This window comes from Ictalurus furcatus, chromosome 23, assembly GCF_023375685.1.
Source record: "Ictalurus furcatus strain D&B chromosome 23, Billie_1.0, whole genome shotgun sequence".
Lineage (NCBI taxonomy): Eukaryota > Metazoa > Chordata > Actinopteri > Siluriformes > Ictaluridae > Ictalurus > Ictalurus furcatus.
This window is the reverse complement of record NC_071277.1, coordinates 15,150,459-15,163,536: the sequence shown is the minus strand read 5'-3', so window position 1 is coordinate 15,163,536 and position 13,078 is coordinate 15,150,459. Positions and strand designations below refer to the sequence as shown.

General features: G+C 37.3%; 1 protein-coding gene across 2 annotated transcripts; it reads left to right on the top strand.

Moving 5' to 3' along the window:
* The first annotated feature begins 1,784 nt into the window (after nt 1-1,784).
* On the top strand, nt 1,785-8,204 carry zgc:101716 (uncharacterized protein LOC492784 homolog). 2 transcript variants are annotated; one of them, XM_053611803.1, is made up of 6 exons: nt 1,785-1,970; nt 3,003-3,098; nt 3,193-3,336; nt 4,599-4,873; nt 5,540-5,672; nt 7,894-8,204. In XM_053611803.1, exons 1-6 carry the CDS (start codon nt 1,863-1,865, stop codon nt 8,068-8,070), a joined length of 933 nt encoding a protein of 310 aa, XP_053467778.1. In that variant the 5' UTR covers nt 1,785-1,862; the 3' UTR covers nt 8,071-8,204. The 2 variants fall into 2 exon arrangements, with proteins under 2 accessions (XP_053467778.1, XP_053467779.1); XM_053611804.1 differs by lacking the exon at nt 7,894-8,204 and adding an exon at nt 5,797-6,938.
* The last annotated feature ends 4,874 nt before the right edge of the window (nt 8,205-13,078 follow it).

Here is a 13,078-nt window from a genome sequence, read left to right as displayed (position 1 = left end):
TTATGGGATAGACCGGGTGACAAAATGGCGCTGCTGCCCCCTGCTGTCGGAGTGGCGGAAAGGGCTTTATGTTTGCAAAAGGGTGCAAAAGTTTGCTTCCCCACACAAAACGAGTGCAAAATGTAGCCTACATTTAAAGGGATAGTTCACCCGAAAATGAAAATTCTGTTATTAGTTACTCACCCTCGTGTCGTTCCAAACCCGTAAGACTTTCGTTCAAACTCTGGAACACAAATAAAGACATTTTTAATGAAACCTGGGTGATTTTTGTCCCTCCATTTACAGTCCAGTAACCAAAATGTTCAAGCTCTAAAAAGTTCATAAAGGCATAGTGAAAGTAATCCATGTGACTCTGGTGGTTTAATCCCAATTTTACGAAGTGATACAATTGCTTTGTGTATGCAAAAAAAAATTAATAAAAATTGAAGTCTCACAAAATATCTTCAGTTCTGCACAGATCTCTGACACACATTTACGAGAGAACCACAACGTATGCGTATTGTGTTTTCAGAAATGGAAGAAACACAAATACACGAACAAAGCCTAAATATGCAGCATATCATTAACAAAAACACCATATGATACTTGAAGATATTTGAAATGGATAGGTAGATAGATAGATAGAAAAAACCTGCCAACTGATCACTACAACTAAAAAACTGAAAAGCTGAATTCGATTAAAAAAAAAAATAATAGAAAAATAGATTTTTTATAATAATAATAGCATAGAATAGAAAAATGCATTATATATATGTGTGTGTGTGTGTATGTGTGTGTGTGTGTGTGTGTGTGTGTGTGTGTGTGTGTGTGCGTGTCTTGTGTATTAAATACTTTAAAATAACACAACTTAACAAGAAGGAATCAAATAAAGAAATAAAAATACATTTTACACTTTACAGTACAATTTAAAAGATTCAGTATGACATTTTACCATCAAATCAGCTGTTTCCAATCAAGGTATGTAATATTTATTTTTTTAAATGTTTTAAAAAGAGATATAAATATATTCAGACATAATTTACCATGATATCAATATAATAGCATTATATTACCCACCCATAATATAGCAGGATAGGAGACCTGAAAAAAGAGGCAAAATAAATAAAAGCCTATATCATATTCATTATTTGTTAATACACTATATGGCCAAAAGTTTGTGGACACCTGACAATCACATTCATATATGCTTCTTGAACATCTCAACAGATTTAGTCTGCCTTTGTTGTTATAATGTCCTCCAATCTTCTAGGAAGGCTTTATAATATTTTGGAGCATGGCTGTGGGGATTTGTGCTCATTCAGCCACAACAGCATTAGTGATGTCAGGCACTGATGTTAGGTGAGGTCTGGGGTGCAGTCGGCGTTCCAGTTCATTTCAAAGGTGTTCAGTGGGGTTTTGTGCAGGACACTCGAGTTCCTCATTCCAAACTCTGCAAACCATGTCTTCACAGAGCTCTCTTTGTACACAGGGACATTGTCATGCTGGAACAGGTTTGGGCCTCTTAGTTCCAGTGACGGGAAATTGTAATGCTACAGCCTACTAAAACATCCTATACAACTGTGTTTCCAATCACATATGGTGGTAATAGTAAGATATCCACATACCTTTGCCTATCTTAAAATGACATACTTTCACAGTATGCATTTTTTAAACTCCTGTCTTTAGCATACATATTTAAATATTCTGTATTCCTGTTATAGCGTGTAACGTACAAACAGCGTGGCGTCCATTAGAGGGCGCTCTGACAAACTGAACTGTTATTCAGCCAGTGTTTATCTGTCGCAGAAGAAGAAGCTCCAGTTCACGCAGGCAGGCTGTAGTAAACACCGGAGGAAGCATGTAACTTTACTGTGTTTTAGATCATGGAAATTCTCGGGAGCACGTTTGATGATTCGGTATTTGAGGAATCGCGAAACAGGGATTTATTCACAGATCTTCCCGCATATACACCTAAAACCTGCGAGCCAGAGGTGAGCAACTGCAGCACATAGAGCACATCTTACTTAAATAATTCAAAACAGCAACATTTAGACAATCTTCTCCTCACCAATAATGCCTTTAGGTCTAAAGACACGTGTTAAAACACATTTGGCAGCTGTGATGACTATTCCTTTAATATTTGTGGACAGTAAATACTATTCCTTTAATATTTGTGGACAGTAAATACTATTCCTTTAATATTTGTGGACCGTAAATACTGTTCCTTTAATATTTGTGGACAGTAAATACTATTCCTTTAATATTTGTGGACAGTAAATGCTATTCCTTTAATATTTGGGGGTGGGGTTTCTAAATACTATTCCAAATACTATTCCTTTAATATTTGGGGACAGTAAACCCTATTTCTTTAATATTTGGGGACAGTAAACCCTATTTCTTTAATATCTGGGGACAGTAAACCCTATTCCTTTAATATGTGGGGACAGTAAATACTATTCCTTTAATATGTGGGGACAGTAAGTACTATTCCTTTAATATGTGGGGACAGTAAATACTATTCCTTTAATATGTGGGGACAGTAAGTACTATTCCTTTAATATGTGGGGACAGTAAATACTATTCCTTTAATATGTGGGGACAGTAAGTACTATTCCTTTAATATGTGGGGACAGTAAATACTATTCCTTTAATATTTGGGGACATTGATGAATATTTATTTAATATATGTGGACAGTAAACACTATTCCTTTAATATTTGGGGGCACTGAAGAATATTTAATATTTGGGAGCAGTAATCACCGATATTTGGGGGCAGAAAACACCATTCCTTTCCTTTAATATTTGTGGACAGGTTATTGTTTCTATAGTAACAGCTCATTCAGAAAGACTTATATAGGACTTGTAGAAAGAAAAACAGACAGTATGTGTATATAAATGTATCATTTACTGACACTGGAAGGAAACTTGTTTATGAACAGCTAGTATTGTGTCAATACATTCACTTATTTTCTCTTTTTTTAATAATGTTCTGTGCATATTTACTTCCTGTCTTTTGGCTGTAGTGGTTTTGTCATTATGAAAAATTCGAAGATGAACTAGATGAACAGAAAACTATGAAGTTCCGGGCGGATCTGAAATACAGGAAAAAACAATATCAGGTGAGTCATCGATACGTGAACGAACAAATCTATTTTATATCATGTGATTTTTGTCCCAGTTTACACACTGTGGTTTCTGGTTGAATTTTCACAGGAAGCTATAGACGACTACACAGTGTGCCTTCCTCTGGTGCCTAATAATAATCTGTCTATGAAAAGAGATGTATTGGAGGGAATGGCACGGTGCTACAGACATCTGGGAAAGAGCGGACAGGCCCTAGAGATCTGTGAGAAACTGGTAGGCTACAACAGATCCTGCATGACTGATACAGTGATATTTTATAGGTGCTGTGAAAACATGTATCACTTTTCTGAGCACATAATGAGAGTCACCAGTTAGGCCTGTCACGATAATTATGTTATCGACTTATCGTACGATGTACGGACATGACCTCAATCGTTTTTGCTGACCTCGATATTGCCTATTGTGTTTACATGTGTTTGTTTACAAAATGTCACCACCGTTTTAGCCATTTTAGTCCTTTCGTCTGCTCTAGGGCTGTCAAATTTAAGATACAAATACACATTCGAATGCAAAAACTACGCATTTGAATTAAAACACTGTTGAAAAAAAAAAATCACGTTTTTGCCGATAAATGTTTAAGGTAATATATAAGATCTGTGTATATTTGGTCAATTAAAAGACCATTGAGTAATATTCGATGCCATTTTAGTCAGAGTAAAATGAACTAAAATTAATAAATATGACATGACAAAATATTGACTAAATTTAAAGGATATTTTCCTAAAAACTGTGTGAAAATTAACACTAGAACAGGCCTGAGAGCCTAGGTGAAAGCTTTTGATTTCATCATTTTATGCACTTTAGTTAAAAATATAAATGCGCTTTGTTAACAGCCAGGTTTGTTCTTTGAAGTGAACAATATAACAGAGCTGTTTGTATTTATTCTTTGCGCCCTCTGGTGGACTGTTGATTAAAAAAATCTGGTGGTCCCTAGTATTTAAATCTTTATATTCAAAGTCTTTAGAATTCGAATATAATTTGAAATATTTGGAAATATTTAAGCGAATAATTCAAATTGAGTTTTCAGCCCTGTTGACAGTGCTAGTCTGCTCTCCGGGCCTCAAGCAGCTTCTCCACACACAGAGCGGACAGCGATAGGTGAAGAAATGTGTTAATCAAGGCTATATTCCAATGTCTGAATATTCTTAAGAATTAAAAGTTGATTGGTCTTTGACAGGGTGTACTTGCATTATTATGCTATTATATTATCATTATATCAGTGGCATAAAATGTTCTTAAAATGACAATAATATTGTTTATCGCAATTATTTTTAGGACTATATATCGCCCGACAAAAGTAGTTCTCATGACAGGCCTGTCACCAGTAGACCCATTTATTATGTAAGGAATAAAGCATAACAAAATGTGCTGTTATAGGAAAATCATCAGCGAGTGATTGTTTCCAATAACAACATTAAAACATTAAAGTTCACATTAAAATGACCCACTACTGATTCTGTATTTTGGTTTGGCAGAGGAATGAAGCGACCAACACTTGCCACCTGACCTGCGTCCTACAGCTGGAACAGAGCATCCACGAGGGCTGTGGAGACGTCATGAGCAGCATCTCTAGTTTGAAACAGCTTTGCTCTGTTCATCCTTTCAACCCTTGGTACTGGCTGAACCTGGCCACGAGCTACCAAAGCCTGCTGGAGAAAAATACATCACAGATACCACAGGCCTTCATTCAGCAGCAGCAGGAGGAGAAGGAGGCGCGGCTGAAGGCCTGCATGTGTTTTATTAGAACAAGGTCAGTATGGTAGCTTACATAATAGTGATGTGTCGTTTGTAAACAAGTCGGATCATTTAGGTGAACGTTAGAGAGTACATACAGTCCCCTCTGAAAGCATTGGAACAGCAAGGGCAATTTTATTGTTTTCGTTATACATCGAAGACGATTGGGATTGAGATATGAGACGATAGATCATTTCTCCCTTCGATCTCTTCTTCAGGAGGTGAAATGCTGCTCAGCAGGGTTAAGGTCAGGTGATTGGCCTGACTGTTCCAGTACTTTCAGAGGGGAGTGTAATATCCATTAGCTGAAAGTGTTCTGTATTTGTGATTATCTAATGCTGTTAATAAAAGACACAGTACAACATTTGAATCCTAGCAACGTTTAATCAACATAATATATTAACATAACATTATTTAATATTATAATATTAACATAAGATTAACACAGGAATACTTACTGTATCTAAGAAAGCACCAAACAATGTTTAGCTAGTTTGAAAATTGGCAAGGAGTCACTTAAGAGCCAAATGAGTCAGATCTTACTGGTGAACTGAGTCGATCGTTCTGACTCAGCGAACAGAACCAGAATTCTCATCAATACTATTTAATAACCCTGAAACCTATTTGTTATATGTGAATGGATCAGCATGCCATTTTGACATTACATCCTTTGTCGTTTAAGGCTGCTGATTGAAATACTGAAGATTCAGCAGTTCTCGTTCGTCCTGGAAAGGAGCATGAAAACCCTTCAGGCCATTGAGGCGTCTCTGCAGGAGATGCAGCTCAAAGAGGAAACAATCCGACTCATTTCCAAGGTGAGACAGTGACTTGCACATTTGGTAACAACTTGAGTATATTTGGAATGCGTGTTTATAATTGGTGATGTAATATTTGGTTATTTTTGAAGACTACATTGCATGTATCCTTCTCTTCAAATAGAAAGTGTGCAGTTCTCTCCCTCAGCAAAGAGTGCATAATAAAATTAAAAACAAACAAAGCTGTCCTTTTATTATTTGAAGAGCTGTGTTTGTTTGTACGTAGCTTGTATTCATTTCCATAGTTAAATTTAACTAGCTAACACAACATAGTCTTAGTTTAATAGGTGTGTAGAATTTGTTAGCTAGTTTTATTTTGGTAGCTACACCGCCAGTTAAAAGGTTTTTGAACACCCTTATATTTGATCACATTCTGTTTAATTGGACCTTCTGATCTAGATATATCATATACAGGCTCGGGGAGTGACGGAATACTTGTAACGGCTTTACGTAATCAGGAGGCAAAAAACTGTTAACAGTAATCCGTTACAGTTATGTCAAAAAACAGAGTAATCAGATTACAGGTACATTTTGGGAAAAAATGGGAATACTCTCAGGATTACAATTTTTTTCATTGAAAATCAAAGAAATTAATCTTTTGACATAACACAATATAGACAGATTCTTAATTATATTTCTGGTTCTCTCTTGCCAATCGTGACTCACACGAGCAACCTCCTGGTGCATGCACAAATAAATTGTGTGCGCATATTTGCATCGCTTTAACCCCTCTCTCTAATTCCCGCCTTCTCGCACACCAATCGGTCGATTATAAAAGGCTTGCAGCAACTATTGGCCAAATTCCTGCCTCTTAACCATTAGCGTACTCTCAGCAAGTGCATGAAGGTGAAACGCTGTTCTGTACTGCGTCAAAAACAATGCCCATGGCCATATAAGGTCATTTTTAATTTCATGATATCACATTGCTTCGTATTCCATGGTCATTCAAAAGTGTAAATGATGGCAGAAGGTACACTCGTGGCATCTGGGATTTTTTATTCCATGGACTTTCAAAAGAATGTAGGAATAATTGTAAAATGTGGGCAGAGTGAAACCAATTTTATTTATATATATTTATGTGATGCTAATAGTGTGAGTTTTTCAGTGTATTAAAGTCTGTATTCATAGAAAAAAAAAGTGTCCTCTTTTATGGAAAACCAGAATATGGTCACTCTAGCTTTTGTGATGTAATGTTACCCGCCTTAGGGACAGTTATCTTTTATTCATTTATTTATTTATTTTATGAAAAACAAATCCGAACATTGAACATGTTTTAAGCTTAAGAAAGCTCTAAATAAAAGTATTTTAGATCATATTGCTTTTCTTGTGACTTTATTTACATAAAAAAGTACTCTAAAAGTAATCAGATTACATTACTTTCATATTGTGATACTTGGATTATGTTACTGATTACATTTTTCATGAAGTAATTTGTAACTGAACTGAATACATTTTTAAAGTTTCTCTCCCAAGCCTGACTACAGGGACAAAATATATGAGAAAGATATACTATATGGCCAAGTTTGTCAACACCTGACCATCTCACCCATACATGGACCTCACCCCAAACTGTTGCTACAAAGTTTGAAGCATACCATTGTATAGAATGTCTTTGTATGGTGTAGCATTACAATTTCCCTTCATTGGAACTAAGAGGCCCAAACGTGTTCCAGCATGACAGTGCCCCTGTGCACAAAGCCAGCACCATGAAGACATGGTGTGGAAGAACTCGAGTGTCCTGCACAGAGCCCTGAACTCAACCCCACTGAACACCTTTGAGATGGATTTGAAGCACCTCAGGCCTCCTCACCTAACATAAGTACCTGACTTGACAAAAATCCCCTCAGCCATGTTCCAAAAGCCTTCCTAAAAGAGTGGAGGTTATTATAACAGCAAAGTGGGGACTAAATCTCGAAGAAGATGTTCAACCAGCAAGGTGTGCTGTTCAGGTGTCCACAAACTTTTAGTCATATAGTGTAGATATGGACAAAATACAATTCCAGTGTGTAATACAATTCCATGATAATATCATAAACAGTGATTAAAAGCAGACTAATTTAATATGGCACATGTATACAAGCATGACCAAGCAATGGTGTATTACAGGCAATCAATATAATTACACTATTATTATCATAAAGCTTCAATTTTTGTATTTCAACCTCAGATTTAGGCTTGAGGACTGTGTGTTTAAAAGGCTGCTCTGATGTCGTAAATGCAGGTAATGGCCGAAGATCTGAACCCAGAGAAGATGCGTGAAGAGAACCAGGATGGTGAGGGTTTATCGGGTCTTACCATTAAGGACTTTGAGGAAAGGTGGTGGAACAAACTACATGCTTGCCTGCTGATGAAAGAGAATACAGTTGTATCGAGTGATAAGGAACTGGAGACGGGGTGAAAATGAACACCAAGGATTTTACTATAAAAATGCCTTTTAATCGATTTGTACAGTGATGCAGGTTTTAATGGTTTGGTGTTATGAAGAATGTTTTGGGATTTTACAAATAAAGATTTTAAATGTTTACTATATGACCTGTGAATACTGTATAATTGTGTGTATTCTCATACATTGACGGATAACCGAAAGCATTAATGAGTTTCCTTGCATGTACTGTGTCCAGGACTGCAATGTAAAGAACAAAGCTAAAAGTGTTCTTGATTAGGAAAGTAAGACTCCAATAACAAGAGCTTTAATCATTGTTTAAAAAGACAGGGCTTCAGAGGAAAAAGATGTATGTGGCTTCTATAGAAGACAGCTGTTGTTTAGTTTTACCACAAAGTAGTTCCATGTAAAGGCAGATTAAATAATAGAGATGTATAAATAAGGATTAGGACACATGGGGTGGAGTGGTTCAGAGTTACCATTCCTAAATGGATTATTTTCCAATAACAGAAAGTCAAGAAGTGTTGTATTCCACTTATCCCACAGCAATTTGCCAACACTAACAATCTATTGATTAAAGAATTAAAGACATATAATTTTTAATAAGTTATGGTTGCATTTAATGTTGTAGAACATCTGCGAAACAAGTTAGTTCTTGTTATCCATTAAGTTATAAGCAGCAATAACCAGTCGTTCCCACACCAGCCTTTTTTCTTTTTTCTTGAAGTTAATAAGACTAAAAGAAAACACCTGTCATGTTACCGAGAAGCCACAGTGCCCACTGTCCTGAACACTTTCCCATGTCTGAAAACGTACAGCTTTACGTTAAACTATTACAAAGTGCTGACACTCGAGATTCCTTCCAAAAAAAGTTCAATAATCTCCTCACAGAAAACTTTACATAAATAATTACACACGTTTTACAAATTTACAAATGAATTGTATGTGGAGTGTCAGCCATAAAAGTCTCTGAGTTAGGTGTTACTATAGAAATGACCTGTGATTTGAATGACAGCCAACCCTACCATTGCCAACAAGAAAATCCTAGCAGGAGACAAAAAAATAATAATAAATTAAAATAAAAGAAGCAGAATCTTACCCTCGCATATCGATGGATAGGATGGCTCACTCCATAAATGATGAAATGTGAATTGGTTAAGCTGATATTTAACTGCAATCTGCAGAAATGTTTGGATTTACAGTCAAACAGCTGAGTGTAACATGTGCTTCCTCGAAGACACAAAGTCCACCCAATCACTTCTTTTCAAACTGCTGCTCATGCTGTGAGAGGAAATTGCTTTCTGCCCTTTGCCCTCTTCTGGACACATGTGCTCACAGACACCCACGATCCCGGCCACGGATGGATGCACCATCATTGTGGATTCAAACTCACGATCTCCTGATGATAATGGAAAATACTTTTTTGTTGAACCCAGCCAGATTCAGATGTCTCTCAAATTGTCATTGCAATGCTATGGCTAAACTGTAGATGTTAAATAGGCACCTCTGAAGTTCTATTACAAATACACACACCCAGAAGATCCAGTACAAACACACACTCCCAACATGATATGCAAATTGTTTTACTAAATAGAATTTTATTTGTTTGTACAGTCCAGCAGAGACTTGTGTCAATTTAAACCCTATGAAGCACCATCAATCACTTTGCATGAAGACTACAATTTAAAGTGGTGTAAAGGTAATTCATTGCATGAAGTCAGTTTATTTTGCAAGGGTCAGCCCTCTTCCAAAACATATTCTCTTCCAATAGTTTTGCCACATAATTGGCCAGTGCGACTCTCTTATGGCTTTCTAGTTCATCATTGAGAGTCTTTCTCATTTTGGGCAAATCCAAGGTCTCTGGATGGAGTGCAGAGACCAGATAGACATTCTGTTTCAGACCTAGCTTATCCAAAATCTCCTCATTCCATCTCCTCACTTCTTCAATTGATTTCTCCTCAATCAAATCAGCCTTCGACAGCACTAGATAGCAAGCTTTTCCCTGTGACGAAAGGTGCTTCAACAGCTGGATGTACTGCAGATTGAGCCTCAGGGGTGATACCAGGATAAAGACATCACAGGGAGGTATTGGAGGTATTGGAGGAACTTGGTGCAATGTGGAGCCAGAAAATTCGGCCTTAAAATCTTCCACACGTCCCAAGCCTGGGAGGTCCCACAGAAGAACATTGTGGTATTCTGAGTACAGATATGTCACAGGCTTCTTTGTGGTTTCAAAGACCCCAATAGGGGAAGCTCCCTTGTCCTCATTTTTCAGGCCCAGGAGGGAGTTGAACAGGCTGGAGCTGCCACAACCCGTTTCCCCTAGTAGACCCATATCCAGTCGGAAGTACTCCAAGGCATTGAAAATGGAGAGCAGTTTGGACGGTTGGTCAGTGAGATCCTGGGGTTGAAAGACCACAGAAATTCTGCCTAGGTCTTCCTGGCTTATCTTGCTGTTTTTAAAAGCAGAGCTTGCCAGGGGTCTGTGGAGTAAATGTATTGGCAATGCATACATAAATTTAGAGATGTGGGACACAGACATTCAGTGATATTCCAGAAAATATGACTTAACTAAAGTCATTTTAAGTTCACAGATTGACTACTTACCCTGTGCCATTACTCTCTGTTTTGAAGCCTCTAAGTTCGCTTGTGAGATCCACCAAAAACTGACTGAAAGCCTTCTTGCGCAATTCAGGTATAGCTTTCACCAGAACTTCTGCAAACTTTTCAGGTTCCCATAGCTTAATACCTTGGTGTAGAGGAAGAGGACCTTGGGAAGTCTGTTGCTGCTCTGTATTCTCTGCAGAGTCAAATTCCACCTTGTGTTTCTTCTGAAATTCCAAAGTGCGAGCTCTCATTCGTTCCCATGCACAGGTCTTACATGGTCCATCCAGCTTCTCACGGACAAGATCTATTTCTTGTTCAGTTTTAACCAGATACAAGGGCTTGTTTTTCTCAGATTGCTCCATAGTGAGCCTCACATGGTCCTCCTGGTGCAACTCTGTCGTGAGGACCACCAATACATCATAGCTGTCCTGAGCGGGACCAGAACTTCCTTGTACTGTCAAAATGCGGACATTGGGGACTTGAGGGTGGAAAAGCACTAGAGCAGGGTCAGGACCATCTTCTGCAAAGTCATCTGTAAATCTCACAAGTGGTTTTCTCTCAACACAGACCTTAGCAGAAAGGTTAACACTTGATCCATCATCTTCCTCATCTTCATCATCTTGCTCATCACTGCCTTCCTCTTCATCAGTTTCCTCCTCTTCTTCTTCTTCATCTTCCTGTTCATCCTGTTCATCTGTCAATCCACAGATAACAGAAGCGAGCCTTGCGTTTGCTGACTTAGTCCCTCCAGTGACAGCTATATCTAACAGGTAATGTTCATAAAGTTCCAGCGCTGTCACAAGCCGGTTCTTAAATCCATTTGACTGCCATGAAAATCTCCATGGAGCCAGCACAGATTTGATCTGATCTTCTGGAAGTTTCCTTTCCATTCTCTTGAAAAACTCTGTCAAAAAAAACCCTCTATCGATATTGCGTTTACCAAAACAGAAAAATGCTGTCTAGAGTTTTAAGCACTCACTGAAGCAGCTAAAATGTATCTCACCTTCACGAAGGAGCAACAAAATTTGTCTGTATCATAATGCAGCTGAGTCAAAGTGCGACACAGGATACAGCACTTAGTCAATATGTTTTTGGCATTAATTCAATGCAAACTGTTTGCAGGGCGTTTAAAGTTTACCTGGTGTGGATAATTACTCTCAGCAAACAAAAGTAGACAAGGAACAGTTTTGTGACACGATACCCAAACAACTCTTTTCGATCTTAAACTCTGCTGGCGGTTCTTACTTTTTCACTGCCTTATGTGAGAATAACATTAGAAAGTGTAGTATACAGAGTAAGGCAAAAAGTATGTTTGTTTTTAGCCATTCTATTTTATTTACTTATCCTGCAATGAACTGGTATCCCATTCTGGGTGTGTTCCCAGTGTTCTTGGGATAAGCTCTGGATCCACCGCAACCCTGACTTGGAATAAGAAACTAATGAAAATATAGAATGAATGAATGAATGAATGAATGGAATAATCTCAAATAAAAAATCTTAGATGTCTTTCATTTGAGTGACTCTATAACCATATTAGTTTGTTGGCTGTCTTTTCATATCCTTAGCCCATTCTTAGGATGTTCTTTCTGAAATGTGTGGCAATCTGCCTATAAGTGCTTTTTGGTGATCCAGGTCCAGGAACATATGAATAGTGTAGATAATCTAAACATCTGTACTGGATAAGTTAAAACGTTCATAAAGACCTTGGTAGTTTGAAAGTTGGGTAAATTTTCATTTGAAAAATATTGCAAAAAAAAAAAAAAGTTAGAAGGTACTTATCCTTGCCATATTTTGTACAGCTTTTGGATTCTAATAATTCCATAGAAAGTGGTTTTTTTATTATTATTATTTTGGCTTTCCTAAGTGACAACAAAACTACAATGTAAGGACCAGAATGTTTTGTTCATTTTAAGTGATTTCAGAAGGACTGTGTCACTAACTCTGTGTCAGTCTATGGCCAAATACCTGTTGAATTGTACACAGAAAACTGCATAGACAAACACAAACCAGTTCTGCAGTCCAGCAGAAACCCTCTCAACTTACCACATAGTAAAAACACAGACCTGTATGACTGACACCACCTGCTAAAAAAAAAATGAAGAATATAGAAGTAAAGACTGAGCTCTCCAGCAGATGTCAGAATTGCAGTGCTGTGGAATCTCATGTAATTGGTTTTGGGCTTTTATTATTATCTTTTCTTAATTGGACATGTAAAGTGGAAATAGTTGTTTTTATGTGTTTTATCCAAGAAATCTCCAACTGAATGAAAAATGTTAGCGTTGCCAAGCTATTTTCCATGTTGATATGGCATTTCAATATTGCTTGATTGACAGTGAATCAATTCAGTTCAGGTTTGTATCAATATGAAAAGAAGTGACAGTAGTACATTACTTATTTATGTACATTTCTACTCATT